This window comes from Xiphophorus hellerii, chromosome 9 (genome assembly GCF_003331165.1).
Source record: "Xiphophorus hellerii strain 12219 chromosome 9, Xiphophorus_hellerii-4.1, whole genome shotgun sequence".
Lineage (NCBI taxonomy): Eukaryota > Metazoa > Chordata > Actinopteri > Cyprinodontiformes > Poeciliidae > Xiphophorus > Xiphophorus hellerii.
The window spans coordinates 11,598,944-11,626,435 of NC_045680.1; the positions used below are offsets into that span (position 1 = coordinate 11,598,944).

A 27,492-nucleotide genomic window follows, 5' to 3' on the forward strand; every position below is an offset into this window, starting at 1 on the left:
ATACTTATGCTTAGTTACATTTGCAAGTATTTGGAAAAAAATTAAGAGGCAACTTAAAATGATCAGTTTCTCCAATTTTACTTTTCTATATGTATATGTTTGAATAAAATGAACATTGTTACTTTATTCTATGAACTACTGACAACATGTCTTTGAAATTCCAAGCAAAATTTTTTTATTTATTTGCAGAAAATGAGAAATGGTCAAAATAACGAAAAAGATAGAGTGTGCTTTCAGACGTCAAATAAAGCAAAGAAAACAAATTAATATTAATTTAGAACAATAATACTAATGTTTTAACTCAGGAAGAGTTCAGAAATCAATGTTTGGTTAAATAACCAAGAGATTTTCAATGGGGTTCAGTGCAGTGGTCTCTTAATTTTTTCCAGAACTGTATATATTGATTGATTGATTGATATATATCAGAGCAATTAAACGGGAAATCCAAAGTCCATCAAACAATATAAGTTTTTTTGACCTAAAAACCAAGCGTCAAAATTCTATTTTCAATGATGTCTACTGAAATGATGTGGGTAATGTTTTCAACGTGTATCAAAATAAGCTCATCTCTCCTTTCTGTATTTGCTTGACATCTTACATTTATTGGGAAAATCCCTGCCTTCTGTTATTAATGACAAATAATGTAAATGTCCTGACCAATGTTTGACCACTTGGTGGACACTAAAGGATGTTTTTGGTGCTTGACAAGATCTGATCTGATGGTGACCACCACATTCATTTATCTGGCCGCCTCAGTTCCTGCCTCTGCTGTGATGTCAACCATCAGGATGTTAACAGAGGAGAACAACAAATCTGGTGACACGGACAAGGAGGCAAACAAATGCTAACACCGCCTCTTTTGCCAGAAAACGCCCGTTCCTGCGACTTATTGCCTCTTTTCCAAGACTTATTCAAAGTTTTTGTCTTCTACCGACCCGCCACTCCCCCATGCCAAAAGATTCTCGGTCCGTATGATTAGGTGGAGGGGATAAAATAAAATGAAACAACAAAATAAGGCCTTTCTTTTCCTTCCAAAAGACTAGAAATGGTGCTTTGTGTGCGTCCGCTGTTGTGGCACATTTGACAGGTCTAGCTCGGCTGCTTTTGTGCAGCCAGAATAAAGGCGATTGACAGAAAACACAAACTGAGCCACTGTGCTGTTGTGAGCTGGCTATTAGTCAACGTGATGGCCTTTGCAGATGCTAATGGCTTATGGTGCATCCAGGTCCAGCCTCCTCCACACAGAGCGTGGCTATCTGATGGCACAAAGACCCTTTGCTCGAGGTTGACTTCTCCCCCCGCTCTTTTCATCATTGCTACAAAAGTCATTAGGCTAAAAAAAGTCATTTCTGAGAATCAGGGGGATATAATAGAAGCGCACAATGAAACAATTTCATAAGAAGCAGCTATATTTATGGTTAAGGCCCCAGGTGATGAAGAGGAGGCTAGTGAAGCCCCTCTGAGTAATGTGGAGCTGTGGTAACAGCCAGGCTCTTGTGAAAGCAGAGATGATGCCCGGGAGTATCGGACCTCTGGACTCCCGACTTATTAATCAGTCAGACCCTCAGCTGCGTGCCTCAGGCTGCAGCGTGCCTTCAGCCTGCTCTGGGACCAGATAACACCTTGAAGACTTACATACTGGGAGGGTTTTACCCAGACCTGGAGCAGAGGCCTCAGCTCATCAGCACACAGTTCACCAAGTCCTGCAGCAGCAGCAGCGGGAGGATTGCAGCATCCTCTACTGCAGGGCTGAGAGCAAACACATCAAAGATAATTCTCTGTCTATTTTTTTTAATTTATTTTACTCGTTGTCTAATCAGTCATTCCTTTCTGTGAAATCAAGATTTAATATGTTAGAAAAGTAAATGTGCTGTCAACCTCTATCCCACAACTTGCCATCTCTTGGGACAGTCGAAATGTGACAAAATGAATCACGTCTCAAAACTTTGTCTCTTGGAATCTGTACCTGTTTTGTATCATGTATATCCAAGAACCTCATCAACTAGGGATGTCTGTGATCTATTTAGCTAGGTGGCTAAATAAGGCTTAGCTATATTAGTCAGGAAGTCGCCGGTTCCATAAATGGAGTAAACCTGTATCAGTTCAGACAGAACATCTGCATGGTGGAGCACGAGATAAAGCACTTTTAGGCTACTGTCATAAAAATCAATGCAAACTGCTTTGCTTATATGCCTGTTGATGCATATTTAACACATACCAAGGATTGTAATGGATTTTGCTGTCCTCCGGTGGTCAGAAACAGGCATAACAAGCTCTACTAACAAGTACTTCATTACTACTGCATCAACAATTTATTACATCACCAAAAAAGTTCCTCAGTCAGCTGGATCAGTATGTGTATGAGCAGATTACTTACATAAATGATGTATACACATTCCCCTACAAAAATAAATAAATAAGGAAGAAGCTAAATTCTTTTTGTATAAAACATTTTAAACAGTTGTTGCACAAGAAAAATTTAAAAGACAAACGCAAGTCATAGAAATACACAAAACATACAAGTGACGTAATTTAAAAAAAAAAAGTGGAAAAAGTTAAAATGAGTTCAGTCAACGTCTCATACTGGGCTCAATGTATTTTTAAGAAAAATTAGATTTAAAAATGGTAAATTAAGATGCAACAAAAGCTCTGTCATCTGTGAGATTGCTTCCTATATTAAATACAGATACTTCACAAAGTCAATCAGTGTATGCAGTTTTATAGCAGCTTAGACCTGACAAGAAAGTAAGAAACGAAAAAAAAAAATAGAATAAGAGATGTTTTGTAGAGCATTCATTTTATATTCAGAATTCTCCATTTTTACCTTGGGGTTGTGAATAAGACACATAGGTCCATTTCTCCCACAGACTCTTCAAAACGGGGAAAACAAAAACACACCACGGCTCTTCACCTAAAATTGAGCATATCTACAATTAACAAGAATTACAAGTTTTAAACAACCTGAACTGGGACCAAAGTTAATCTCTCCACCAGTCAGTGAAAGGGATGACAGAGGACATAAAAAATATCTGGCATAAGCTACAGTAAGCGGTGGCTTCATCCAACAAATCTTCTAAACAATCATTAGATATTATCTACAAGACATCCAGCTGCATGGGAGGCATACTGTGTAAACAGCCTTTTTCCTACCATCAGAGATATAAATGTGAGCCCTTTGCTACTCTTTATATTTAATTGTCAAATCAGGATAAACACTGGTCTGATATGTAAAAGAAAAAAAGTATGAATTTGAGCATAACCACTTCATTGCCACTATTAAGTCTAAAGAACAGTGATTAACTATTAGAAATATCAGTAAATTTCAAAATAAAGTCTGATGGCATCTGTCACATCACTGAAAATGGACCATCATATTGATTCAAAACATGGTTGTCAATCAGCAGCGTTTCATTTCAGGTCTTTGATCTAAATCTAACATAAAACCTGTCGGCTAAACTGAGGAGAGCATCAGAAACAACGCATTATTATCTAGAGATTCTACAGAAATGACTCGTTAAAGATCCTTCTGTTTGCTCAGATCTTGTGAAAATATTGACAGATGGGGCACCAAGGAGCAGCAGTGCTTATGGCCAAAGCAATTAGGTACAAAAATAGGTACCTAATTGCTTTAGGTACCTATTTTTAATTTAAGGAATTTGTTTTATAGCCAAGTCAAAAATAAAATTTGCTTTTCGTCTTGCCAAGTTTTAACCAGCAGATATTCGAATATCAGCAAACATTTGCAAACTGCAGAGACAAATCAGCCTTTACTAAAGAAACAATAAAAGAACAAACTGACAACATAAAAAAAAAAAAGACATTTATTTATTGACGTCAATTTTATTTTCATTTAAACACAAATTAAATAAATAAAGCACATCTGTAAGGGGGTACACCATGCACACATTACTTTCTACAACATAAAACATGTCTTAGGACCAGCTTCTTAGCTCTCTGTTGCGCAGGTGTCTCACTCTGGATCCTGGTGCTGTACATGATAGCGGCTCCCCGACTGCCCACTCACTTTGTCTGTGCAGGAAGCACGGTCTGGATATTTATGTACACATACCCATATACACATCTGAGTGAATGAAGGAGTGAAGGAATATGGGTAACGTATTCTCACGCCTCCATTCAGGCAAATACAGAAAGAAGAGAGCAAGATGTCGGTGACGCGAAGATTCTTAAAGGTTCAAATGAAGAAGGTGCAAAAGGATGAGAATCTGGGGAGCGAGTGGAACAGTGAGTCCTGAACAGTGACTGGAACGAAAGAAATTATAGTAAGGAAGATTTTCCATCATTTTGCCATCTTAGAAACCATTCAGACACAAAGGTAATTTTAAGTACAACAGCTTCTGTATTGCATACATCTTGACCCACTGCAAATGGCTGACAAAAGATGAGAAACCTGGTGCAAATTCAAAAAACATCTGGAAGAAAACCCAGTCCATTTGTAAATGAGCCCACTGAATCAAACAGTACTGAGAATTAGATCAGCTTTTCTAACTGGCTCCAAAGGCAGAAAACTAACTATAGTGGGACAGACTCTAAAAATCTAATCAAATTTAACTGCACAGGTGTTGAATGGGCATTTTTAAAACCTCAATGACAACTATTTAATTTTTTAAAAGACATTTTATAATTAGTTTCCTCTATTTAGTGTTTCAGTAAGAGAGCAAGAATTACATTTGGGACATGAAATTAAAATAAAATTGCTTGAGAAGTTTGTTGTGCACTTTTGGATGGATGAAACAGATGTCTTAATGAGGGAATAAACTGAATAAAAATAGATCCAGCTTTATGAGATGCGGACGCTCACGAGTAAGGATGGTGGAGAGTGTTGGTGAATGGAGAGCTGGACACTCAGATGAGCTTAAAAGTGGAATCAAGTGCTGTTAATCCTAAATGCAACTATTCAATATTTTAGAAGATAACTGGCTATAATTTTTGGATGAGACAGAAAATCCAAAATATCAAAAAGAGCAAGAGGACATGTCAACAGTCCTCAGCTATGGGGCACAGGTGCTGCTTAGCTTTGCATTTCCCCTTCAATCTCAGTATGGTTGGGTTGTTGTGCTCCTCTGGTGTCGAAACAGCCAGAGGAATTAGAAATAAAGGAAAAAGAAAAGGAACGGTTCTTCATTTGTGTTCATATCCATCGCTCCATCACTGTCTAAGAGTCACCGATAGTAAAACCAGGGAGCTGTTTAGATAGTGCCAGAAAGGGGTGATGGCGGAAATTTACAGATGTGTTGTCTTTGTTCAGTGCAATAATCTGTAGGAATAGAAGAAAAAATAGTAAACTGACTTGTTAGGATGAAAATGTCATCCTAGAGAGAAATACCTGGATTCGTTACTTTTCCTTATGAAGAGCTTCTATGAAAGCTTCAAGTTTCTCCTGAATCTCACGGACTTTCTCTGCAAAGGGAAGAAAATAAATGGCTTCAATTTCAAAATCAAATCTAAAATAGTTCAGCTTGAAAATAAAGAAAGAACATTTTGTTAAATTATTATTATTGCTGAACAAATAAGACATAAGAAAAGATTTGAAAAGTTTTTAATGTATTCCCTGAGTTTTTAATTTATAGTCGAGTTAAGAATAAATTTTTGCTGTAATCAAAAATTAATTCAGAAATGTCATTAATATGAATATTATGGATTTATATACAAATAAATACATTTGACCTATATGTGTATATTTTACTTTTTCTTTATTAATCAATACATTTAGTATTTTTTAAAATAAATTATAACATTAAATTGTGCAGAATATTATACTTAATAATTATTTGACTTACAATCTTTGATACTGATATTGATACCGATATATTTTGTTGAAATATACCGATATTGATACTGATATATTTTGATACTGATATTGATCTTTAATACTGAAATATTTTCTTTTTAGTAACACTAAGATTAGACTTGATGCATATCAACTTATCCTCTTTTCCAGAATGATTAGGAATATTTATTTCTGGGTGTTAAGTCTTGGGTGATGAAAGAGACACAAAAGTAATTAAACACAAGTAACTCCAGGATGTGTAGTAATTTCTAATATCTATATCCAGAATTTCTTACTTTGACGTTTATTTCCAGATAAGAAGTAAAAAAATCCCCCATATTTTCACATAAAAAACCAAACAGCTCTCTTTGACAGTGACAGCCAAACCTCAAGGCAGACCTACTTTACACATTTGATGATGAAGACTTATGAACCCACATCAAAGCTCTCACACTCTCCTTTTTATGGCAAGTACCTCCTGGGCACATTGCTAATGGACGGAAGGCGACACCTTAACATCATCTCAGAGGGGAATGGAGGGGGCGAAACCGGGGAGAAAAAACCCCTCACTTTTTTAATATAACTACTATTGTCCATAGAGCATAATACGATCAATCCTTTCACCAAACATGTAGCGTCACGCGAGATGGGCGAGCCGTCTAAAGCAGTCTTAATCACTGACTAAACAGTGGCTGAAGGAAGTCTGTGGGCCAACGATGGAAGGAGGAAAAAAAAACTAAACCGTAGCTCGCAATGCCAGCTGCACCTCCAGGGCCTGGCTGACTCTCCAGCTTCCCCGTCACCCTCGCTAATCTGTCTGCATCTCCTCCAAGCACAAACTCAAACACTGGCTTTGAAGAACAAACCAGCACCGCTCCATCCTGATCAATCAGCAGCAAGAGATACACAGGAGAACTATTGTCGGTTCTGAAAGATACACAACTAAGAGTTACTTTCAGGAACATAAATCAAAAAGGTTTGGACTGAGAGCAGCACCGCCCAAAGCATCTATAATGTCAGCGTAGAGGTGATAACCCGATGTTCCTTAGAGGGAAACTGAATATCATACTCGGGGGACTTCTGAGAAGCCCTGCTTTGATAGGCGCACTAAGGTATCTTTTTCTTGATGGATGGATGTTTGGAGAGAGAAAGCCACCCCGCCACCTGCCTCCTACAAAACTGGCGTAAGAACAAGAGACATGGTGGAGAGAACACAAGAGCCGGTCCAAACCGAGTCAGAAACGCTGGCTGTGAACTCCTGTCCTACAAACCTGGTAGAGCTGTACAGTCATGCCACTTCCACCTCCGCTCACCCTCCAACATGTTCCCGACTGGCAGGTGGCAGCAAAAAAAATTCCCAGCCTTTGATACTCTTATAATGCACTCAGACAAAATGGCAGGGTGTAAGGAGGGGATTACTACACCTTATGGAGGCATTAAAGGGGCCTGTGGAGGGGGAACGCCGACAAGTCACACCAGCAGGTGTGCAGCTGAATGAAACTTAAACCTGTGGTACGGCACTGCGACAGGCAGCCCACCGCAGGGCCCGGCTCAACGCAGCAAACAGATTAGGCGACGAGCCCCGACCACAGGGCAACATGACTCAATCCAGGACCAATAAGAACAGGATTACAGACATCTGCCTGACCTGGGGAGAAGAGCTGCGAGGCATTGGGGGTGTGGGGGCGGATGGTGTGAGGGGAGGAGGGTACCGACTGTCAAATCGTGAAAACATGGGAAATCCCCTGGCTCAGGCTTCAAAGTTTGTTATTGGCTTTAGATGTGGATGTTGATAAAGTGGCTCGACTTGGATTTCAAATATAGAACGCTCAAAACTGGTCGGCCATTAATGATCCTTCCAATGGAGGGCACAGAGTGAGCTTAGAGGTTGAGTTAAAAAGCGAGAAAAACACAGCTTGGACAGGCTGTAAAGAGGATCTTTCAGGAAACTCGAGGTGCATCACCAATCCAATCCTGTCATACACAAGGACTTCCTCAACGTCCTATCACATAACGTCATACCACATTAGTTTTTCCCCTAAAGTTTCAGAAAGACTGAAAAAGTGTTTTCTATTGATTCATCTTAAAATGTGCAGAGAGGTCATCACAATCAGCCAATTGTTAGCTTGCTTGGCTTTGAAAAATGAGTGGCTGGGTGGGAACTCAAGGAAAACGGCCACAAAATTCAGACTTCTGTTCGTTGTTTTGTGTGCTATAACTGAGAAAGGTAGAAACAGAACAAAGTATCACTTTGCCTATTTCAACCCTAACTGAAGGATAAATCCATCAGGACTTGGCTCAGTCTAGGTGGGGATCCACTTTTGGAGTCCAACTGACCACCATGATGAGTCGTGGTATACAGATTTTACCTTTGTGTCACAACATCTTGCAGAACAATTCTTGTTACGAAAAATATCTCAATTTGTCTTAGACTACATGTAGTCTAGACTGTAATCACAATATGATATACTGTATATATCTTGTTTATGAATCGTCATTCCCTTCTTCTGTTATATTTATTGTTTATGAATGAATGCATTTATTAATTAAATAAAAATACCGTTAGTTTCTTACAGGTTGATGCCCCCAGCAGCTCTCAGGAGCCTGGAGGTTGCGGCCGAGTATGAAGTGCTTTCTGAAGACTAAAAACTGTGAAAGACTGATATTTCTTCCCCCTAACAGCATCTGTTTGCAACCAAAAGACTGAAGCATGATAAAGAAGAGGCCATAACAGGTCTTTCTTTTCACCATCATGTGGAAATGAAACAAAAAGAAAAAAACAAAACAAAACAAACAAAAAATAAAAAATCAGTGGTCAGAGTTACTGCTGTCCGTTTCTCACTGTGCAAAAAGGGAGTAGCGGTTTAAAACTCCATTTAGGCTCCTGTTTACTTAAGAGATGAGCCCCAAAACAGTCATTCAGCCGCTCACCCCTTTATCTGGTCATGAATATTCCCATAATCCTCAACCCTCAATCCCAGAGGCCCTTTCTTTCAGATGATTGTGTGTGTGTGTGTGAGAGAGAGTTGCAAAGGGTGGAGAAAAAAAAAGTGGGAAGCCTTTCCCCAAATCCTTTCTTTTAAGGCCTTTCCTCTGCTGATCTCCACATGAAATGATATCTCATTCACTGCCCCATAAGTCTGCAGCGGCCGGAGCGCTGGCAGAAGGAGCGCTGAGCCAAAGAGCATTTAATTGAACAGTAATTAGACGAAGCAGTCCTGCTGGACAAATGACCAACACAGAATAAAGAAAAAGATGCGAGAAAAAAAAAAAAGAGAGGGAGGTCTGCAAACTAATCCTTTTTGACTGAAGATGGACAAGCTTCCTCACAGGATGTGCGAAGAATTAAAGACAAAGAAGTTGCTGAGGAGAAAGCAGCAGTTCGCAGGACAAGGAGAAATTTCTTGTCCAAACCCGTCATGATTCACGAAGAAACTTTTTATATCCCATCACTGCCAAGGTCAAACTAAACCGCCACTGAAACCGGATCTTTTAATGTAACAAACAGAAAAGCTTTTCCCCCAGCATGCTGCTTGATTCTTTACTAAATCTGAATCATCGTGCCATAAAATCTAAGCCACAGGAGAGGTGGATGAAGGGAAAGTGAGTCTGTCAGCAGCCAGAATGCCATGTCAGTGGCAGAGCAATGAATCAGCCCCAGCACTCAGGGGTCTTATCTAGAAAACAGATGCCTGGGAGTGACGGGTCCGACCCAGGGAGAGGGACGCATAAGTCTGAATGGGTCAGCGCCTGGGGTCAGCCAAAGGTCGGACCAAAGGAAAACACCAACATTTATGGTGAAAATTTTTTTTTTGAGAAGAACCAAGTGATTTAACTGGTTGTATTGACAAACATTGTTAATAGTTCCAAAGTGTTAGATGGCAAAACTTTAGTTTGGGTTGCAGATGGTGATGGTCGGAGGGTCATCTGGATGTAGCTGAACTCTATCCAGTTTTAAGGAATTATCTTAAATCAAACGTGTAGGCGACACCCAGACAGACCGGTTTTCTGTTTTTGGAAAGTGATTGAAGGTGCAGAGGTCAGCCTGTGACTCAAAGTAGACGCTACAGAAGGTCTGGGCTCTGAAGTTGTCCCTCTTGAGTCCCAGATGATTCTGGTAATAATCCACTTTTATTACTCAGAGGAACTCCTCTTTCCTCTTTGTACAAGAGTGTGAAAAAAACACACTTTTGCAAAACATCGACATGCAACAAGGAACATGTGCTGGGAATGTGTGAACAGAAACCTGGATGAGTTTCCCTTCTGATTGCTCCTCATCGTTTGTCTTTCCCACACTTGACCTTCCTGTTTCCCTCTACAGGAACGTGAAGGCTTCAATATTTCTTAGATGGTTTTATTCCAATTTCACCACCTTAGTTGTCACCTTTTAATGGTTTGTCATACAAAATACAAGCTACCCCAAGTCCACCCAAGTCTCTTTTTTCTGAAATAATTAACTATTAATGTGCATGTGTTATTATAATACACTGTATTGCTGCAAGAGAAAGATGTTCCTAGATCATGACACCAGAGTCAGGATGGAGGGGCCGAAGTGAGGAGAGAGAAAAAAGAAACAAGGGTCTGGGGAATAAAGGAGAGACAGATGATGGAAATGATGGGAATGATGGAAAGAGAAGCAGCTCAGGACTTTGGTAAATTCCAGCAGCTGGCCAGTCAGCACTCTGAAGATGGAGGGCAGAGAGTCATAAGTAGAAGAAAATCGTAATTTGGTAAAGAAGTTCAAGAACTTTTTTTTCTATCACAAAAGTAACATGAGGAGAATGTGGTTAACAAACGCAAATATAACTAAAAGCTCTTCCATGCTTTTATTTGAGAACTACTCTACCCAGTAGGTAGTCACCTTGCAATTGGAAGGTTGTGGGTTCGATTCCAGCTTTCCATTGACACATGTTGAAGTGCCCCTGGGCAAGACACTTAATCCCAAGTTGCCTCTTGATCTGTGTATCTGTGTACAAATGTGTGGGCAGTAGTGGGTGTGGATCGGTGTAAAGTGCTTTGAGTGGTCAGTATGACTAGAAAAGTGCTCTGTAAATTCAGTATATTTACCATAGAAGCATGTTAAAAAGTGGAAGACAATATAAATGTGGTAAATCTTTACAATTTTCTTCCTCTGTTAGAAAAAGACAAAACTGTGTATTAGTTCAGATATACCTCAGACTGATCCAGGTTGAGTAGAACATGGTAATGTGGAAAAGCAACAGTTTAAGAGCAGAAACTAAAAAATGGCTCAATAAATGAGCCTGGAGTGCTCACCTGCAAAAATCACAAACAACATTTTAGCAATTTTTAGCTGTAAACACTTTGGTGGCACCCGCAGAGTTTCAATTTGGCGGTTTTGGTCCATGTGGCAAAAGGTCAGAGTAAATGTTTAACACTCTCTGCTTCCATCTATCCTGCTCTCAGGAAGATGTTAACCACATCATACGTTAAGATTGTACGTCACCCCTAAAGCTGGGGCAGAACAGAGGAGCACTTCTCCTTGAGCCCTCACTAATCACTGTGAAGGAAGCTGCTCAAAGGAGGCGGCGCAGGGGGAGGAGATGAAAGGAGACAAAGTGAGCGTGAGGCTGAGAGGGCATTCCGCTGAGCAAGCCCAGACAACCACAGCTTTATTGTGTCCTGCTTCCACACCAGAAAACGGAGAAAGTTACTGCACGCACAGACAAGCCAAGCACTTCACACATTATTTCCATTTTCTTTTTAAAGGAACCTCTGTTGACACCTCTTGTTCCCTAACCCTCAGATAACCCCGCTTCACGTAAGCTCAAATCCATGATTCTCCACAAATTGTTGCATTCATCAGTTCCAACAAGCCTCCAGTGAAGATTGTAGGGATTACGGTGAGAGGTTGTGCAGTGGCCAGGTGTTCTTCTGAATCAACTCTTGTGAGTTGTGCCAAAAACTCAACTGTGATACTAATTTTTGAGATGTGAAAATGCAAGAAGCATAAAATCCTTAATTTAAACTGCTAAAGTGATTGTACTTTATAATGATTCATATGCAAATATATTAAAATGTGAAAATACTGTTAACAATAAGGCTGATTCAAGTAAGACAGAATGACTAATACATTTGTTTTAAATTAATTGAGATATTTATACCCAGCTTCTAAATCTCTGAGGAGGTACAGCAGCATTAAGAGCATGTTGTTCATATGCCCGAAAGATTTACGACGAGAGCATTTGTATTTCATCTGAAAATACAAATGCTTTCCCATGTTCTTCTTTGATACATTTCCAGAGCCGGAAAAATTAAAAACAAGATTTTCCAGTCTGCATAGAAACCCTGAACTTAAAGGATTGCAAGAAGATGAAAACATATCTGTTTGATCAGCTTTCATCCAGTAATAAATGTCACAGATAGCTCTTAGATATATTATTGAAAGCTATTCCACCAGGTTAAATATACTACTAATATGTAGTATATTTCTTCAGATTTTTCTATTAATACTATTAAATCCTGTTGTTTTGTCTTAATTTATCTGCTCTATTTATTCTAGTGATTGTGTCTGTGAAAGGATCACAAGCTCAATATTTAAGATAAAGCAGAGAAAACAATAAAAATAAAGAAATTGAGAAGAAAATGGGTTGTTCTTGCTCACATACAGTCAAATTTAGGTGATTGGTAAGTAACACATTAGGAAGTTCATAAGCAAAGTGAATGGAGGCAAAAGGTCAAAATGAACACATAAAATAGTTGAAATGACAATAACTACAGCTCATGTTTTCTATCAGTAATACTTTGCGCTCTGTCACATCAGGCACAGTAAAAGTAACTGAAACCACACAAACACACAAAGGACAGTTTCCAAATTTGGGCAAAGGAAGAGGCAGCAGTGATTTCTGCTCTGGGTTTGTACATCACACTTGGGCTTTGCTCCAGAGGCGGCGCTGTGCCATGCAGTCCATCTGGCACACGCTGACCGTCACACACACACACACACACACACACACCTCTCTGCAGCGCACACTGTTCTTCATTCATTAAAAGGCTCCTTCACACTCCCTCAGTGACGCACGCACCTGACCTCTATTTGTAACCTGAGCGGTGTTGAGGCTGTCTGTGAGCAGGCAAACAGAGCTTAACAGGAGCCTGCCCCCGGGAGAATATTTCTGCCTTTGTTAAGTGTGTTTATCCTTTCCCCTCTGTCTCATATCTCTCTGTCTTTCTCCTTCTTTGCTCCCTCCTTTTTTCTAACAGAAAGAGAAGTCAGGTGAAGGTATCCTCTCTGATATCCTATTCTTTCTGTCTAATTCTGTCAAGAGACGAAACAGAATCTAAGAGTTGCTGAAATAATGAAGGAGAATGTGGGGAGATAGCGTGAGTTTAAAAAAAAGAAAAAATGACACCTGGATTAAGTAACCCTTTGTCTTAACCTGCTGACCTGTGGGGGTGAAGCCATAGTTTGAGCTCTAGGCGAAGTGACCTGCTGTCTTTAAACAGAGAGATAAGCAACATTTTTGAGGAGAGATGATTTCATAATGTCGGGAAAACAGTTGCTTCCCACACAGGGAAAGTCTCCTTTCCCGTAGAGCTGAGCTCATCTCAGAAGGTGTGGTTGTAAGTCCCGTCAAGGGCTCTTAACCCTGGATCTGAATAAACACCAAAAAGCCACTGCTGTGGTTAATCTGGTAGCAGATCCAATGTCTGCTAACAGCTGACAATAAAACACTGACATTAGAGAGTAGACGAGCCTGATATGTGATGCAAATTTAAACCAGATGTATTTTGGTAAAATTAAGAACTCATATTTTATCTTCCTTTTCATTTTAAATAATAATTAAAAAAGCAGTTGCCAAAAATAAAATTTATATACTGGCCATAAAGTGTTTATACCACATTTTGTCATGGAGTGCCTTTGTGTGGTCATGCCTTTTGGGGTTAACCTCTACCAGCTTTAACATCTACAATGGTTCTTCCCAAAACAGCTAAAGGTCAGTCAGATCAGATGGAGAGTCTCTTAATGATTCTGTTGTAGATCTGATGAATGTTTCAGATCTTCCTGCTGGAAGGTAAACCCAGTCTGAAGTCTTTCGAAGTACCAAACAGGTTTATATCAGGACAGACCTGTAGATAGCTTCATCTATCAATTCTGACATGTTTCCCTGTTCCATCAGAAGAAAAGTATGCCACTGCATTTCTTAAAACACAATCCAATATTCAACAGATTTGTGGAGTGCAGAGCTGATAGCCGTCTTGCCAATGGACTCTTCCGGCTCTGCTGATGCTTTAGGTGGATGGCCATGACTTGGTAGGTTTCAGTTGTCTTACTGCTTAAATTTTCTCTCAAATCTTGTTCTCAAATTAAACCTGAGGCCAAAAGCTGGATTTACATCGAGAATAAATGACACACTAACAGACTCCTTTAGTAATTAGGCCACTTGTAAAAGGAATTGGTAGCTCTTAATTAGTTAAAGATGTTCAAATCCTTAATTTTGGTTGTTACGTGTCAGAGCTGTTGTGAGGGACTGTAAGCAAGTACAGAGTTTGTGCTAAGGTGTGTTTCCATCTAATAAGGTTCCGTGACAGAATCAAACCAAATTCCCACATCTATCAGACACGGGAGGCTTTGGTCGAGGGAAGTGGGAAAGCCACGCCTGTTTGGAAAAGTTTGGGATCGACTTGCCTTTTAGGGTTTACAAGGCCAGGCAGGTTTAGGGGGTTTTACACGCAGTGTGGTACGGACACAGGACTGTGTGTGCTAGTTCTCTCTTTCTACTCAACTCCCTCCAAAGGAACAACAATGACAATATAAATACTAGAGTCTGTCTATATTATTTACACACAACTTTATGAAGCTGGAGAACAACTTGTGTTATTTTGGTTGTGCCATATTTTCTGAAATATGTTATGAGCTTATTTATAAACATATGAGTTGAGTTATAAAAAGGCTAAACATGTTACTGTGGAACTACAACTGTTCCACATGAAAACATGGCAACCAGAGAAAGACATGAAATGTGTGTAAATACAGCATTTGTGTCATTTGATAGATCTTTAAAACTAAATGAATAAAGCCACGACTGTTTTAGGAGTTACATTGTCAAAACATAATAGCTTTCTTAACCCATCACTCCTAATTTCTCTTGTAGAAGAAGTAATAATTTTAACATTTCTATTTTTAATTAGGCTTTAAAATATTCATTTCAATAATAACATACATTTTTATGTAACCATTTTGATGTAACCAAAATGAAACAATTAATATTTACTTTGAGTTGAAACACAATGAGAATCTCATTCAACACACAATTACTAAAATGTCAACATTTAAACCAAGTTTTCTGAAAACAGTTAACCACATATAAAGCAGTAAGTACCATCAGTGATACTGTTAAGATACGAGTAACTACCCTATATAATATGCAGCAATTAAAGCCTCCAACTACAAAACAGAAACTCACCTTCACATGTAATAAGCATGTTCATCAGAGACGTGGGAAGGTATTTTTAGTTTTAATTCTACCCACTAGTTTGATATTTTAAAAATGTGCCTAATTTGAGGTGATTGTGGCATATCAGAGATCAGCCAAGAACCTGAAAGGACATTGAAGCAAACCCTCTTTAAAAAGCAACTGTCTATTTGAACCTGACTGCACTGTCAGCTGTAACTACGTTAAGTCTGGAGTAGTTATCTGAAACACTACTGCCCCCTTCTGACCACTGAAAGAACTTCATTTTTTATAGGGGTCTCAAAAACCGGTCCTCAAGAGTCAATCTTGCTACTTTTACATCCTCAGCATGTTAAAGATCTGCAGAGGTTTGATACTCAGTCTTTTATTTGATTTAGGTGTGTTGGAACAAGGAAGCAGCTAAAAAAATTTTATCCGTGCTTTAATAAATGCTACAGAAGCAGTCAATTTAAATGTAAAAAAAGCAAAGAAAATTATAAAAAGGAAAGCAGGAATATTCCATTTTAACTGAAGTGTTTACTGTGTGGTTTTTATCTTACTGAGATCCTCAGCCAGCTGGACTCTGCGGCCAGTGATGAGTTGAGTCTTTTTCTCCAAGTCTTCTCCAAAGTCATCCAAGACCTCTTTGACATTTTTCTCCAACCGCCGCACTGCAAACAACCAACAAACCTCACATAAAACCAATGCTAATTTAGACTTTTTAGGGGTGTTCCTTTTTAAAGACATTTTATTAATTAAAAAAAAGGAGACAGAAGGTGTTTATTTGAACATATTGATTCCAAAATCAATATCATTACTAAAGGAAAGAGTTTCAAGCTGCAGGACTGAACTGGCTGCATACTTTTCCTTTTTATAATGTATGTACAATGTAAATTTGTTCCGATAAATATAAAGCACTTCAATAGAAATAAACTACAACTTCCAAATAGTAAAAAACAAAAAAAACATGTTTCTAGAAAATATCCAACACAAATAGATAAATTGCTGTCAACCAGGTTTTTTCCACTTTAAACCTTTTCTGATGAGTGATATTTTAGAGCCACTCTCGGTTATAAACCATCCTCACCCTCAGTATTGGTAAGCTGCTGCCGGAGTGTGTTAGCAGTGATGACCAACATCCTTTGGATCCTCCAAAACAACACCACATCATTGCACTCCAGCTAAGATAAAAACATAAAAACACATGGATGTATTAAAGGTGTTAGCATGAAAAACAAAGGCAGGTACATTATCATTCACTGTCCCTACTGACCTCAGAGTCAACAAAGTGTCTCTGGTAGTAGTAGAAACCTCTCTTGCAGAGGCTGCAGTGAGTCAGTGCTTTCTGCAAGAAGTGTCTGCGATAAAGCTGATGCCACGTGTCTTTGATCTGAACAGGTAGGAAGTATTCCAGTAGTTATAGAAATATGCTATTTAAACCTAAACTTGGTTAGATCATTTGTCTTTGATCCTACCAGCACTGGGTCCACTTCTACGCCCCGTCCCTCCAGGTTCTTCCTCACTGTGGTGACCTCATCACTGGCCAGGTAAGCAGTGTGGTCATCATGCAGCTTCAGCAAGCGATCCAGCTCATTTTTTGTTTCATTACGAATGTGCTGCAAGACCAGAGATCATTTCATCATGATGCTGAAACTCGTTTAGAAATAGACAAAGTAATTGTGAAACTCTGGATCTGGACATTATAGGGTCTATTGCAACTTTTCATCTTTCCAGCATCACATCTGTTTATAACAACACATGGTTCTTACCTGTTCTGGTGTCCGGTTCACCCACTTTAGCCACCTCTCTGTCCAGTCAGGGCCCACCATGTCTTTGATCACAGATTCATCTTAAAGAGGAATAGCAAATAAAATATAAAGAAACATGGAAAACAAATTGAGATCTTAATGCATGTTACAAAAACTCTTTAGGACTAAAGAGTCATAAAGACTCTTTATTCAAAGGCAGGTACATTCTGACCTGCCTTTGACTAGGCCTTTGACCTTGCTTTTGACTAGGTCAAAGGCAAGGTCTAAAAAAGGACTTTAATCCTTTTTTTTTTTAGGACTAAAGTCCTAAAGAGATTTTGTGCTGAATGCCAGAATGCGCTGATTTTCATTTTGATAAAAATCAATCTGAAAATTGATTTTAAGATATAAAATCAATTTAAATTTTCAAAATTCTATCTTCTTCCCATCAGCAAGTTTGTACTTGTAACAATACTCTTCAGTGTTAAAGTTGTTACTGAGGGAACAAGACCCAGTTATCCATTTTTACCATCAGTGAGGTTTTTAAAAATTAGGTTGATTAAAAAACTGTTTATCTTCTCACACACACCTTCTGTTGATTCATCATCTAATATAAATAACTGATCATCTATAAAAATGCTGCTACAATAAATAAATGGAATAGCAGTTTATTATTGACCATCAGTGAATCCAATAGTTTTGTTCTTATACTAAAGTTAGAAAAAAGCCGTTATTTTAATTGGACATTGTTGAAAAATATTAAACGTCTCCAAATATTAATGAATTTGCATGTTTCGATGTGTGCATAGAAAGTTAATCAGATTTATGAAGGAGATGCGCTGCAGCATAGATACCGCTGTTCAATAATCTGGAGGAGTGAACTCTATTTATAGGTTTCCAGTGATGCAGAAGGAGACAGATATATTCTGATGCAATACAGAAAGTAAACTAATCCTATGTAACAGCAATAATCAGTGGGGGAAAAATAATCACATTTAAAACATGAATAAATTATACCGACTTACAACAGTTTTCTGACTTTAAAGTATGTGGAGATTATAATTTGTTCTGCAGTTTCAGTTTCTTGCAGTATGAGGTTCAGGAGGCACTGACGGTTCTAAACTGAATTCTGTTTAACCTTCCACAATCTATACAGATCTCTAAAACAGTGGTTCTGACAGAAGGACGTTGCGGCTAACATACTGTCTTTGAGGCGTGACTCCAGCGTTTCCTCCATAAACTGGATGGCAGCATCCCACTGAGGTTTGTCGGTGATGGATCGGTCTTCTAAGGCGTTGTGCTGGATCACCCTCTGACAAGCAGCAAGAAATATAAATACATTACAAAATGGGACGAAAAGTATTACAGCTGAAATATACATTTAGTGCTATATGTGGCCTTAGTCAGAATAGATCAAAGCTATAAAGACCATCTTTCTTTAGCAGATGCCGATTATCAGAAAAAAATTTTATTTGAAAAGTTAAATTGAGAAGCGTGGGAGTTTCTGCATTGCACCCTAAATGAGTTGACTTTCTGTGTTTACCAGACTGTCCATGGCTCTCTCATTCCACTTGTGCCTCTTGATGCTCTCGTCCTTCACTGCCTCCTTCAGCTTGTCAAAGATGTCGTCCTGGTCTTTGCCTTTGTATTCAGCCATAAAGCGAGCAAACTCCTCCTGCAAAGTCTCCCAGGCAACCTGAAGGGGGGAGATTTGGCAAGACAGATGGAAGAAAAGATGGTCCGTCTGCAACCAATGCATTTAATGCTTCCTACAAAGTGCCAAAAGTGATCAGCATTAACTAAGCAGTAGTAATTAAAGAAACAAGAGGGAAGATTTGGAATTAAGACAAAGGAAATTAACCGATCAATCGGCTACCAATTGAAGATAGTAAATTTTTCCTTGGCTCAGCAATTGACTGATCAAAATCAAAAGTAAATGCAAAAACCAACAGCAATGTCATATTAGAACATCTTATGATGGGATAATATTGGTAAATACTGTGATGATTATATGATTTGTAATATATACTCATTTTCTTTATTCCTCTGCTTCTCATCTGTGTCTTAAAAACTAGAAAAAAGGTTCAAATCAGATTTTCCCAGTAAGACCACAAAGAAAATCGGACAACAGAATTACCAAAAAAAATGTAATTTTTCCAAACTTAAGTATTAAATCAGGCTCAGAACCCTAATTACAAATATCAGATGAACAGCTATCAAGAATCAAAGACTTTTTGCATTTATGTAGGTTTTATTTTAATATTTTACCTCCAGTGCCTTATGTGGAAGCTGCTTGTCAGTCCACTGCTTCAGCTTGATGTCTACAGTTGTGTTAAAGGTCCCAGAGTCCATTGTTTGGGCAGCAGGCAGATAGATGTTCTCGATGACATGAGTGGAAACACGTTCCCAAAGTTTTTTCTGCAGAATAGACTCCCTGTGTGGAGCAAAAACATGGAAGGCATTATTACTGAGCTAAATAATAGCTGTTTGTTGATTTGTAACACAGTTCTTATGGCTGTTAAAGTCTCGGTTTTCTGCTTAAACCATGTTAACATTTTCAAGATCTGAACTGTCCTTTTTAGTTGCATTTAGTAGCATTGATCCAACATAAATGTGCCAATCAAAAACCTCTATGTTTCCTGTACAGCTCAGTAAAGTAACCCACTGGGACAGAAAGACAACAACAATAGAGAGATAACCCACAGCTGGGATGCTTTTATTTTTGTAGCCAGAACTACGATGACTCTGTTAGCAGCATAAAGTATCGCAACTTTCCTTTATGGCATGGCGACTCAGGAACAAAACTGAGTCTCCCTGTAACCACAGCAGTTTTGCTCCTTTTCTCATTAATCATAAACATTTCCTCATATTTCATGCCGTGTCCCCTTTGTTCCAGCTGGCTCTGCTCTCTGTCAATAAATGCTATCTTCAATTGTGCTGGCTGGCTAACAGGGCCACCCCTGCTCCTGTCCACGGGCCATTCATCAGATTATTGATAAAAGTAAACTGGAGGCACGCACACAGGGGATGGCCATACCACAATGCATACATCTCATTAAAGCAAGCTTTTTCCTCATACTAGATGAGATAAGCTGTATAGTCATACAAAATGTATAAACAAAGATAAATGACCAGTGGTGTATTTTAAAAGAAATTTTAAAAAACATGAGATCTCCTTATGTGGGATAATAACTTTCAACTTTGCTATTAGGAAGAATTTTAAATAAATGAGAGTCTATGAAGGGAGCAATAAATGCTAGGAGCAACGCAAGAGATGATAACGAGAATATAGATAAATCTAAAATATTTTTAAAAGTAAAGACAGTTTAATCATTCAGCTAACAAAGTGAAAGTCTGAAAGTACAAGTCTTCACAATAACAAGAAGTTATATGACAGTAGAAGAAACAATTTTAATGTAGAAATACAGAAAATTTAATAGTCAACAGACTGAAAAGTGTCATCAGGTGCTGTATGGAATAGGCTCTGGCCCAGCCTCTACAATACACTGCTGGCTCTGGTGTCTGTCATATTTGTCTCGACAGTAATCCATTGATTCTCTGTGGGATTAGGGTGAGCGGAGTTTTCTGGCCAATTAGGCAGACTGATACAAACTGAAGCAGCTATTAGAACCTTCAGCCAGTGAGGGAGAGTGCCAAGAACTACTAGAAAATGAAATCAGCACCTCTAAAACGTTTGTCACCAGAAGCATAAAGATTTCCTGGTAGATGGCTGCACTGACATTGGACTTGATAAAACATAGTGGACCAACACCAGCAGATAACATAGATGCAAAATCATCTCTGAATGTGGAAATCTTAAGAAACTTAAGGAGCTTGGATTCTGTGCCTCTTCCCCGTTTGTCCAGACTCTGAGACCTTGATTTCCCCAGAAAATGTACTTTAGACTGAAAAGAGAACTCTGGACCACTGAGCAAGAGCCCAGTCTTTTTAGACCAGGTCAGATGGTTCTGACCTTGTATACGGTTCATGAGTGCTGTTTTAACCTATGCACCTGCTATGTCTGTGTGGCTCTTGAAGCAGTGACTCCAGCTGTTGTTCACTCCATGTCCAAACTCTAAAATGGGATTTGTTTCACCATCCTCTGAAAACTGCAGTTATCCCTGTTACTGGTGCACATTTTTTCAAACTCACTTTTTCCTTCCACTCAACATTCTATAACATACCAGGATGTAGCTGAGCAACCAGCTTAATTAACAATGACCTTTTGTGGCTGATTCTCCTTGTTGACGGTGTCTGGGACTGTCTGCTAGATAACTGCAAGTCAGCATTGTGTGGCCATGACATAACGGTTATGTACTAAAAATATTTGTTGGTCTAATATTATTAAAGAATTATATGAATTTTCTTGGAAATTGTATCCTGGTGTTTCATTAGTTGTGAGTCATATTATGTAATGTTTCACATTTCTGATTACAATTCTGAGATCAGTTTTTGTTTGAGGAATATATCCATTGACATTTCACTATAAATGAATGACAATCTAACTTTATCAACGACTTACCAGAGTTGGGGAGTCACTTGACTCAAACTAATGACTTCATCCAAAATTTCATTTTTTGCTTTTTCAAAGAGTTCATTCTGCAAAAAGACAAAACACCATAAGGAATCACAGCAGAGTGGAACACATTTCAGAAAGAAATCTGAGATCGCTTTTCCAAGAATATTAACAGGGCAAATAACCAATCAAATGAGCTTTAAAGATAAGTTTACTAAGAATCTTTTGTATGAAAGAAGCATAGAGAAACATGACTGTGTTCGCCCTACCCTGTCAAGTTCTCTCAGACGAGGATAGTTGTTCTTCCATTCAGTCTCCAGGTTGAATCGTGATGCTGTGGAAAGATGGGACTGTTATAAAGATTATCTGATATTTATCACTAAATGATGATTTCAAGATGGGTTGACATATACACCCTAATAAAGAACTTCCTCATAAGAGATTGACAGCCATTTAACAGCGTTCTAATTTTAGCTGCTCCGATGTATCCAACAGTAGATTTCCACAATCAACAAGCAATAACCATCGGCACACACAGCTCATTTAATTTCCACATAGTGTGATGTAAAAGACACTTTCTGGTTGCTAATGGTGGCCATCCTTTAATAAGAGAGGCTGAGGACACTTTGCACACTCTCTCCTAACTGGTCCCTTAGGAGGTGAAGCAATGGGGCCAGTAGCCTACGCTTCATCAAAAGTCAGAGTTTTAGCTCTAACGTATGCACAAAGACACACACACACACACAGGTGAAGCAAGCCTGGTGCCTTTTCCCTCAGCTCCCTATCCACACTGCAGATTAGTCTAATTGCAGCTTTGTGGCGCCAAGAATGGAGGATGAAAGCCGGCTGTATGTGATTTGATAGGATATAGATCGATATGAAACACAATGGGTCTATGGGAACTTTAGTCTCACAGCTATAAATCTCCTCTGCTGTTAGCAATGGCTTGTGATTGTCTAGACTAATTGAAGCAGGCAGAAGGGAGGGACCGGGGAAGTATGGCAGGGTGGGCTGAGAAAGACCTGGAGACAGAAAACTCTTAGGGTGAAGAGGAAGTATTGTCTGGTTCATTTACAATTACTGCCTCAGAACTTTTGGTCGAGATAAACATTTAGTAAATGTCAGGCGAGCATACCTTTAAAAACATCAGCTTGCTGCTCCACAGACTCTCTGACCATCTTCCAGAAGCAATCAGAGACAGCCAGACTCAAGTTCTTTGTGGTGACCTGATGAGCCTTCAGCATACCGTCCCTTTTGGCACAAAAACGTTACTTTCAATTTCACAATTATTCACTTTAAGGGACATGAAAATTTGTTTGTTGTAGTTTAACTTGCCTCAGCAATCTGGAGTTCTGGAAAAAGTCCTCTTCATAATCTTTAATTGCATCTATGCTCTCCCCGGTGCCCCCTTTGAATGGGGACATATACAGTCAGTAAAAATCTGTGAAAAAATAAGAAAATAAACACAGCAAGCCGCAAAACTCTGGATGAATTTTTACCTTTTCCTGTTACCACAGCAAAATAACCAAGAGCTTTCATGGGAAACAGCTTTCCTTCAACAATTTGCTGAATCTAAAAGAGAAAAAATATTTTTTCAAAAAGTATTTTAAAAGGCACAGATCAAGCTGTAAGAACTCCAACTTAGATTACAAAGTTCACTATACATAAACAGTATATAAGATCATGTCTAGTGAATACCACTGATTATCTCATCATTGCATACTTTTGTGGGTGGTATATATGAGGCAAAAAGTGAACCTTTTATACCCAAACCTGGTGAGTTAGAAGAAGGAAAAATGGGCAAGTGTGGAGATTTTAGCAAATCTGCAACGACTAAATTTTGATGGTTGGACGCCTCGGTCAAAAAGTAAACCAATACACTATAAGAAAGGTGGTCATAGAGTTATGCCTGATTGGTGTACAGGCCATTAAAAGAGATTGAGCTCCCTCTAGTGGATCACCTGGATATAGAACAATATTGGTGACTAACATTTTACTGGCTTAATAAGTGAAAATGCAGCATCAGCATTACTATCTTTAATTCAGCAATTGAAGCAGATCAATAAGAGAGTGACTGCAGGGTTGGATGGGTGCCTCCACCAGGAAATTAAACCAAAATGAAAAATATTTATAGTTAGTCAGTGCATAATTATAAATATAAAGCACCACTTGTGTACGAACTGCTCAGATCTCTTACTCTGCTAGGACTGGCCAGATTCTTTTCAGCCAAGTCTACTTTAGTTAGAACAAAGATGGTCCTTCTGCCATGAGGGTCCATCTGGCTGACCAGGTCTGTTACGATGCTGCGCTCTGCATCCACACTGCCGTCTGGGTCGAGGAAGAACAAATAGATCAAAAATGAATCTAACAAACCTGGAGTCCAGCTTTTTGTTGCTTGTGGAAATCTCAAGATCCTTCCACAAATACTGTTCCTAGTTATTATATTATGTTCCCTCTACATCAGGCAATGGAAAAGCAAATGTCTCACCGCTCATGTCTCACCTTGAATACAAAGAATGATAGCATTAGGGTTTTGCATGTAGGCCTTGCTCATGCTGAAGATGGTCTCCTTAGTGTCTGATGCCATGCCCGTCGTCACCGTCTAGAAAGTAGTTTAATTACATTAATTACATAAAATCTTTGTTTTATTAAAAAAAACATGTATCTATAGCACTAGGGTCCCTCCACATTTTCTTGGAAAAATTTCATCTTGCACCTTGAATCCTATATATACACACACAAATATGTTTATATATAAAAGTTGGGATCTTTTGTTTGTTGGTTCAATAAGTCATGAAACATGATAATGAAATTGGCTTTCAATTCAGCACTGGGATAAAAGGAAATTGGTTATTTTAATTTTTGGGGGGCAAAAGAAACCAGTTTTGTTTTAAAAATCAACTGATTAGTAAAATGTTTAAAGCACAGTTCATAAAAGTTCAAGTTCATTAAAATTAAATAATATATCTGTGTCAGTCTGAGAAAGTTTTATTACTCACACTGATGACACCAGGTAAGTCAACAAGAACCATCCTCTGAATACCCGGTCCTTTAACACTCAAAGAGATTGTCTGTTGTGGAACAAATAAAAGTATTTTATCAAATGTTCTAAATATAAATAAAATAATGTTTTTGTTAACAATCCAGATGTAACTTTGTCCAACCTCAGAGCTGACTGTCTGTCCCTCCTTCACACTCTTCCTCATCCTCAGCTCAATCTCATGCCTCAGAGCAGCCAGCTGCACACAAACCAAGAAGAGAAACATACATGCTGTGTGAAAAAGCAACTAGATTACAGTTAATCCTTAAATAAATCAGATGCATGTGTGACCTACATCCTCCTCCTTACAGAGGTCGAACTCTCTGCCACTGTCTTTGAACATGGCCACATGATGGGGACCTTCACTTAATGTTACCTATAAGGACAATATAGAGGTTATTCCAAAGAAAAGAAGGAATCGAATCCAGGCATAAAACCACTCCGTCCTTCACCCACCTTCACAGGAGAGCGTGTCATCATCTCTCCTGATCCCCTGGGGAAGATCCTGGCCTGGGCAATCATCTCAAGCACGCTGGTCTTCCCAGCACTCTGATCGCCAACCACAACCACCTGAAGGACAGAGAGCAGGAGAGACGTTGGATAAACTACAAATTAGGTCATTAGTTACACCATGAGGAATTACATGATACAAATGGCATCAGCTAAATACAATAAGACTGAATAGAAAAACATGGGGAACTAATATTTAGTGTTTTAGTGATATAAATTACAAAGAGCTAGTTCATAACTTTCAGGAGTATAAAATGCTAACATTATTCAACTAATAAGGAAATTTAACAAAAAAGGACCAAAATGTTGCTAAAGAAATAATCTGAAATCTGTCTGAGGATTATAAATTGTGCACCTCACCCTGGGTAAGTGGTCCTGGGTGTTGTAGTTGGAATCATAATCAGACAAGATGTCGAGGACTTCAGAATAAAGGTCAATAAGGGATTTCTGCAAAACAAATTTATTTTAAAAACCCATTAAATGGCATTAATAGTGACAAATGTAATGGGTTCACAACTAAACAACCTTAACAACAGCCACGCCACAGGCAGAGATGGAAATCTTAAAATATTGTCAGTATTGAAGTATTTAAGGTTCACCTCACCTTCACCTTCCTTTGATGAATCCCCTTATCATCTTTTTGCAGCACCACTTTCCTTAACTCTTTATTTTCCTTTTCCAGTCTTTCCAGCATGCGCTGATACTTTAACTAAGAAATAAATAATCATATTAGCAGGCATATTACAAGGTCTTATTATTATTATTATTATTATTATTTTTATTTTGGAGATGCACTACCTGAGTTCGAAGAAGCTCCTCTTGGAGCTGGTCAATCTTTTCTTTGTCTGATGACTGAAAGTCACAGCACAAACAAAGACAAACAAGAGAAATGGGTAAAATTCACACTTCCTTTCAGCCTTTGGCTTGTAGCTTTCCATTATGCTCAGAGTACTATTTCAGAAGAGAAAACTCCCACCATCACCGCAAAGTTTCAATACATGCAAACTGTCTTACATAAAGAATCAAAAAGGAAAGTCATGTTAATGCATAAAGATCCAAACATTTCAGGCAGACAGTTCACATATGACTAGTATAACCCAGTTTTAATTTCAGGGATCCACAAACAGGCAGAAATTAAAGAGTGAATCCTGTAAAAATCAAGCCAGGTTTATTTACAAAATCATTTTGTTACAAAAGACTTGATTTTGTTAAATCCCATTAGGTTATAGTAATTGTATGACCGAGTGTTATCTCTGCATGAGAGACAGGAGAGAAACAGAAGACAGGAAACAAGAAGAAATGGAACTGGGAGAAGGTAAAATTAACTTAAAAGACACAGACACAGCAAACTACATGAGCAGAACTATTTCTTCACTAAAAAACTGTTTTGGGATATTTTCCAGCAATATGCAGAAAAGTTCACAGCAACAAACCAGTTCCTTTTGAACTAACAACTTCAATCTTGACTTAAACTTCAGTTCATCCCAGAGATTTTCAAAGAGGTCAGCTCACACCATGCAGCTGGTTGCCACACAGGTTCATGCTGTGCTCCCAAATATTAAATGAGACAGTTTATGATCATCCAGCTACATCTATGGTCATGAGAAACTAAATCCGTTGTAATTGTTCTAGAACTAGGCTTTAAAAGATTCATGCATGTCACGCAAGAATTACTGGAAAATCTAGGCCCAGTGATACGCATTTAGTCAGACGTGGAGACTGTTGTCAAGTTTTTCAGAGAAGGCTAATATGTCGAGATACAGCACCTTGCACAACTATTCATACTCATTTTAGTGTTCAAATTTGTCACATTACAGCAGGGGTCTCAAACTCCAGCCCTCGAGGGCCGCAGTCCTGCAACTTTTAGATGTGCCTCTGCTGCACCACACCTGAATAGAATAATTAGGTCATTAGCAAGGCTCGGAGAACTGATATACACAAGGAGGAGGTAATTAAGCCGTTTCATTCCAGTGTTTTGTACTTGTGGCACATCTAAAAACTGCAGGACAGAGGCCCTCGAGGGCTGGAGTTTGAGACCCCTGCATTACAGCAATGAACTTCAACATATTTACTCAGATCTTATGTAATAGAAAGGATTGCAAAAACTGAAAATGAAAGAAAAATGAAGCACACATTTCAAATTTCTTCACAATTAAAAGTCTGAAAGGTGTGGCATGCATTTGTATTGAGTCAGCTTGAGTCAAGTGCCAGCTTCACTTTGCAATCACTGCTGCAGGTTTCTGCAGACAAACCTTTCTATTAATTCATCTTTGCAAAACAGCTCAAGCTGAGTCAGATTGAAAATATAAAATAGAAATTTGCAGCAGGTTATTGATTTAGTTCTGAACTTTAACTGGGAACACATTCTATTGCAGCTCTGGCCTTATCTTTACTGTTACAGTTTTTGTTTTTCACCATTATGGTCCTCTATTTTGCTCAATCCTTGTTTGCTTGCAGTTCTAGTTTTCTGCCAAACA

The 27,492-nt window shown here is 38.6% G+C and overlaps 1 protein-coding gene across 8 annotated transcripts in view; it reads right to left on the reverse strand.

Annotated features, from left to right (window-relative positions):
* Positions 1-2,543: 2,543 nt before the first annotated feature.
* The window catches only part of opa1 (OPA1 mitochondrial dynamin like GTPase), a 32,843-nt gene continuing 7,894 nt past the window's right edge, over positions 2,544-27,492 (reverse strand). For 4 of the 8 annotated variants that reach the window (XM_032572349.1, XM_032572348.1, XM_032572352.1 and 1 more), the window contains 24 exons: positions 25,814-25,867; positions 25,620-25,724; positions 25,376-25,462; positions 24,962-25,075; positions 24,801-24,881; positions 24,630-24,704; positions 24,465-24,536; positions 23,968-24,067; positions 23,663-23,793; positions 22,965-23,037; positions 22,801-22,873; positions 22,601-22,716; positions 21,735-21,799; positions 21,472-21,548; positions 19,218-19,383; positions 18,493-18,645; positions 18,153-18,261; positions 16,971-17,050; positions 16,677-16,817; positions 16,475-16,591; positions 16,289-16,382; positions 15,762-15,872; positions 5,358-5,418; positions 2,544-5,275 (listed from right to left, as the gene is read on the reverse strand). In XM_032572349.1, coding sequence (XP_032428240.1) covers positions 5,263-5,275; positions 5,358-5,418; positions 15,762-15,872; positions 16,289-16,382; positions 16,475-16,591; positions 16,677-16,817; positions 16,971-17,050; positions 18,153-18,261; positions 18,493-18,645; positions 19,218-19,383; positions 21,472-21,548; positions 21,735-21,799; positions 22,601-22,716; positions 22,801-22,873; positions 22,965-23,037; positions 23,663-23,793; positions 23,968-24,067; positions 24,465-24,536; positions 24,630-24,704; positions 24,801-24,881; positions 24,962-25,075; positions 25,376-25,462; positions 25,620-25,724; positions 25,814-25,867 — 2,268 coding nt within the window. In that variant the 3' untranslated portion in view covers positions 2,544-5,262. Of the gene's footprint in view, positions 5,276-5,344; positions 5,419-15,761; positions 15,873-16,288; positions 16,383-16,474; positions 16,592-16,676; positions 16,818-16,970; positions 17,051-18,152; positions 18,262-18,492; positions 18,646-19,217; positions 19,384-21,471; positions 21,549-21,734; positions 21,800-22,600; positions 22,717-22,800; positions 22,874-22,964; positions 23,038-23,662; positions 23,794-23,967; positions 24,068-24,464; positions 24,537-24,629; positions 24,705-24,800; positions 24,882-24,961; positions 25,076-25,375; positions 25,463-25,619; positions 25,725-25,813; positions 25,868-27,492 lie in introns of all 8 variants that reach the window. The other 4 variants (XM_032572354.1, XM_032572353.1, XM_032572350.1 and 1 more) reach the window with 2 other exon arrangements.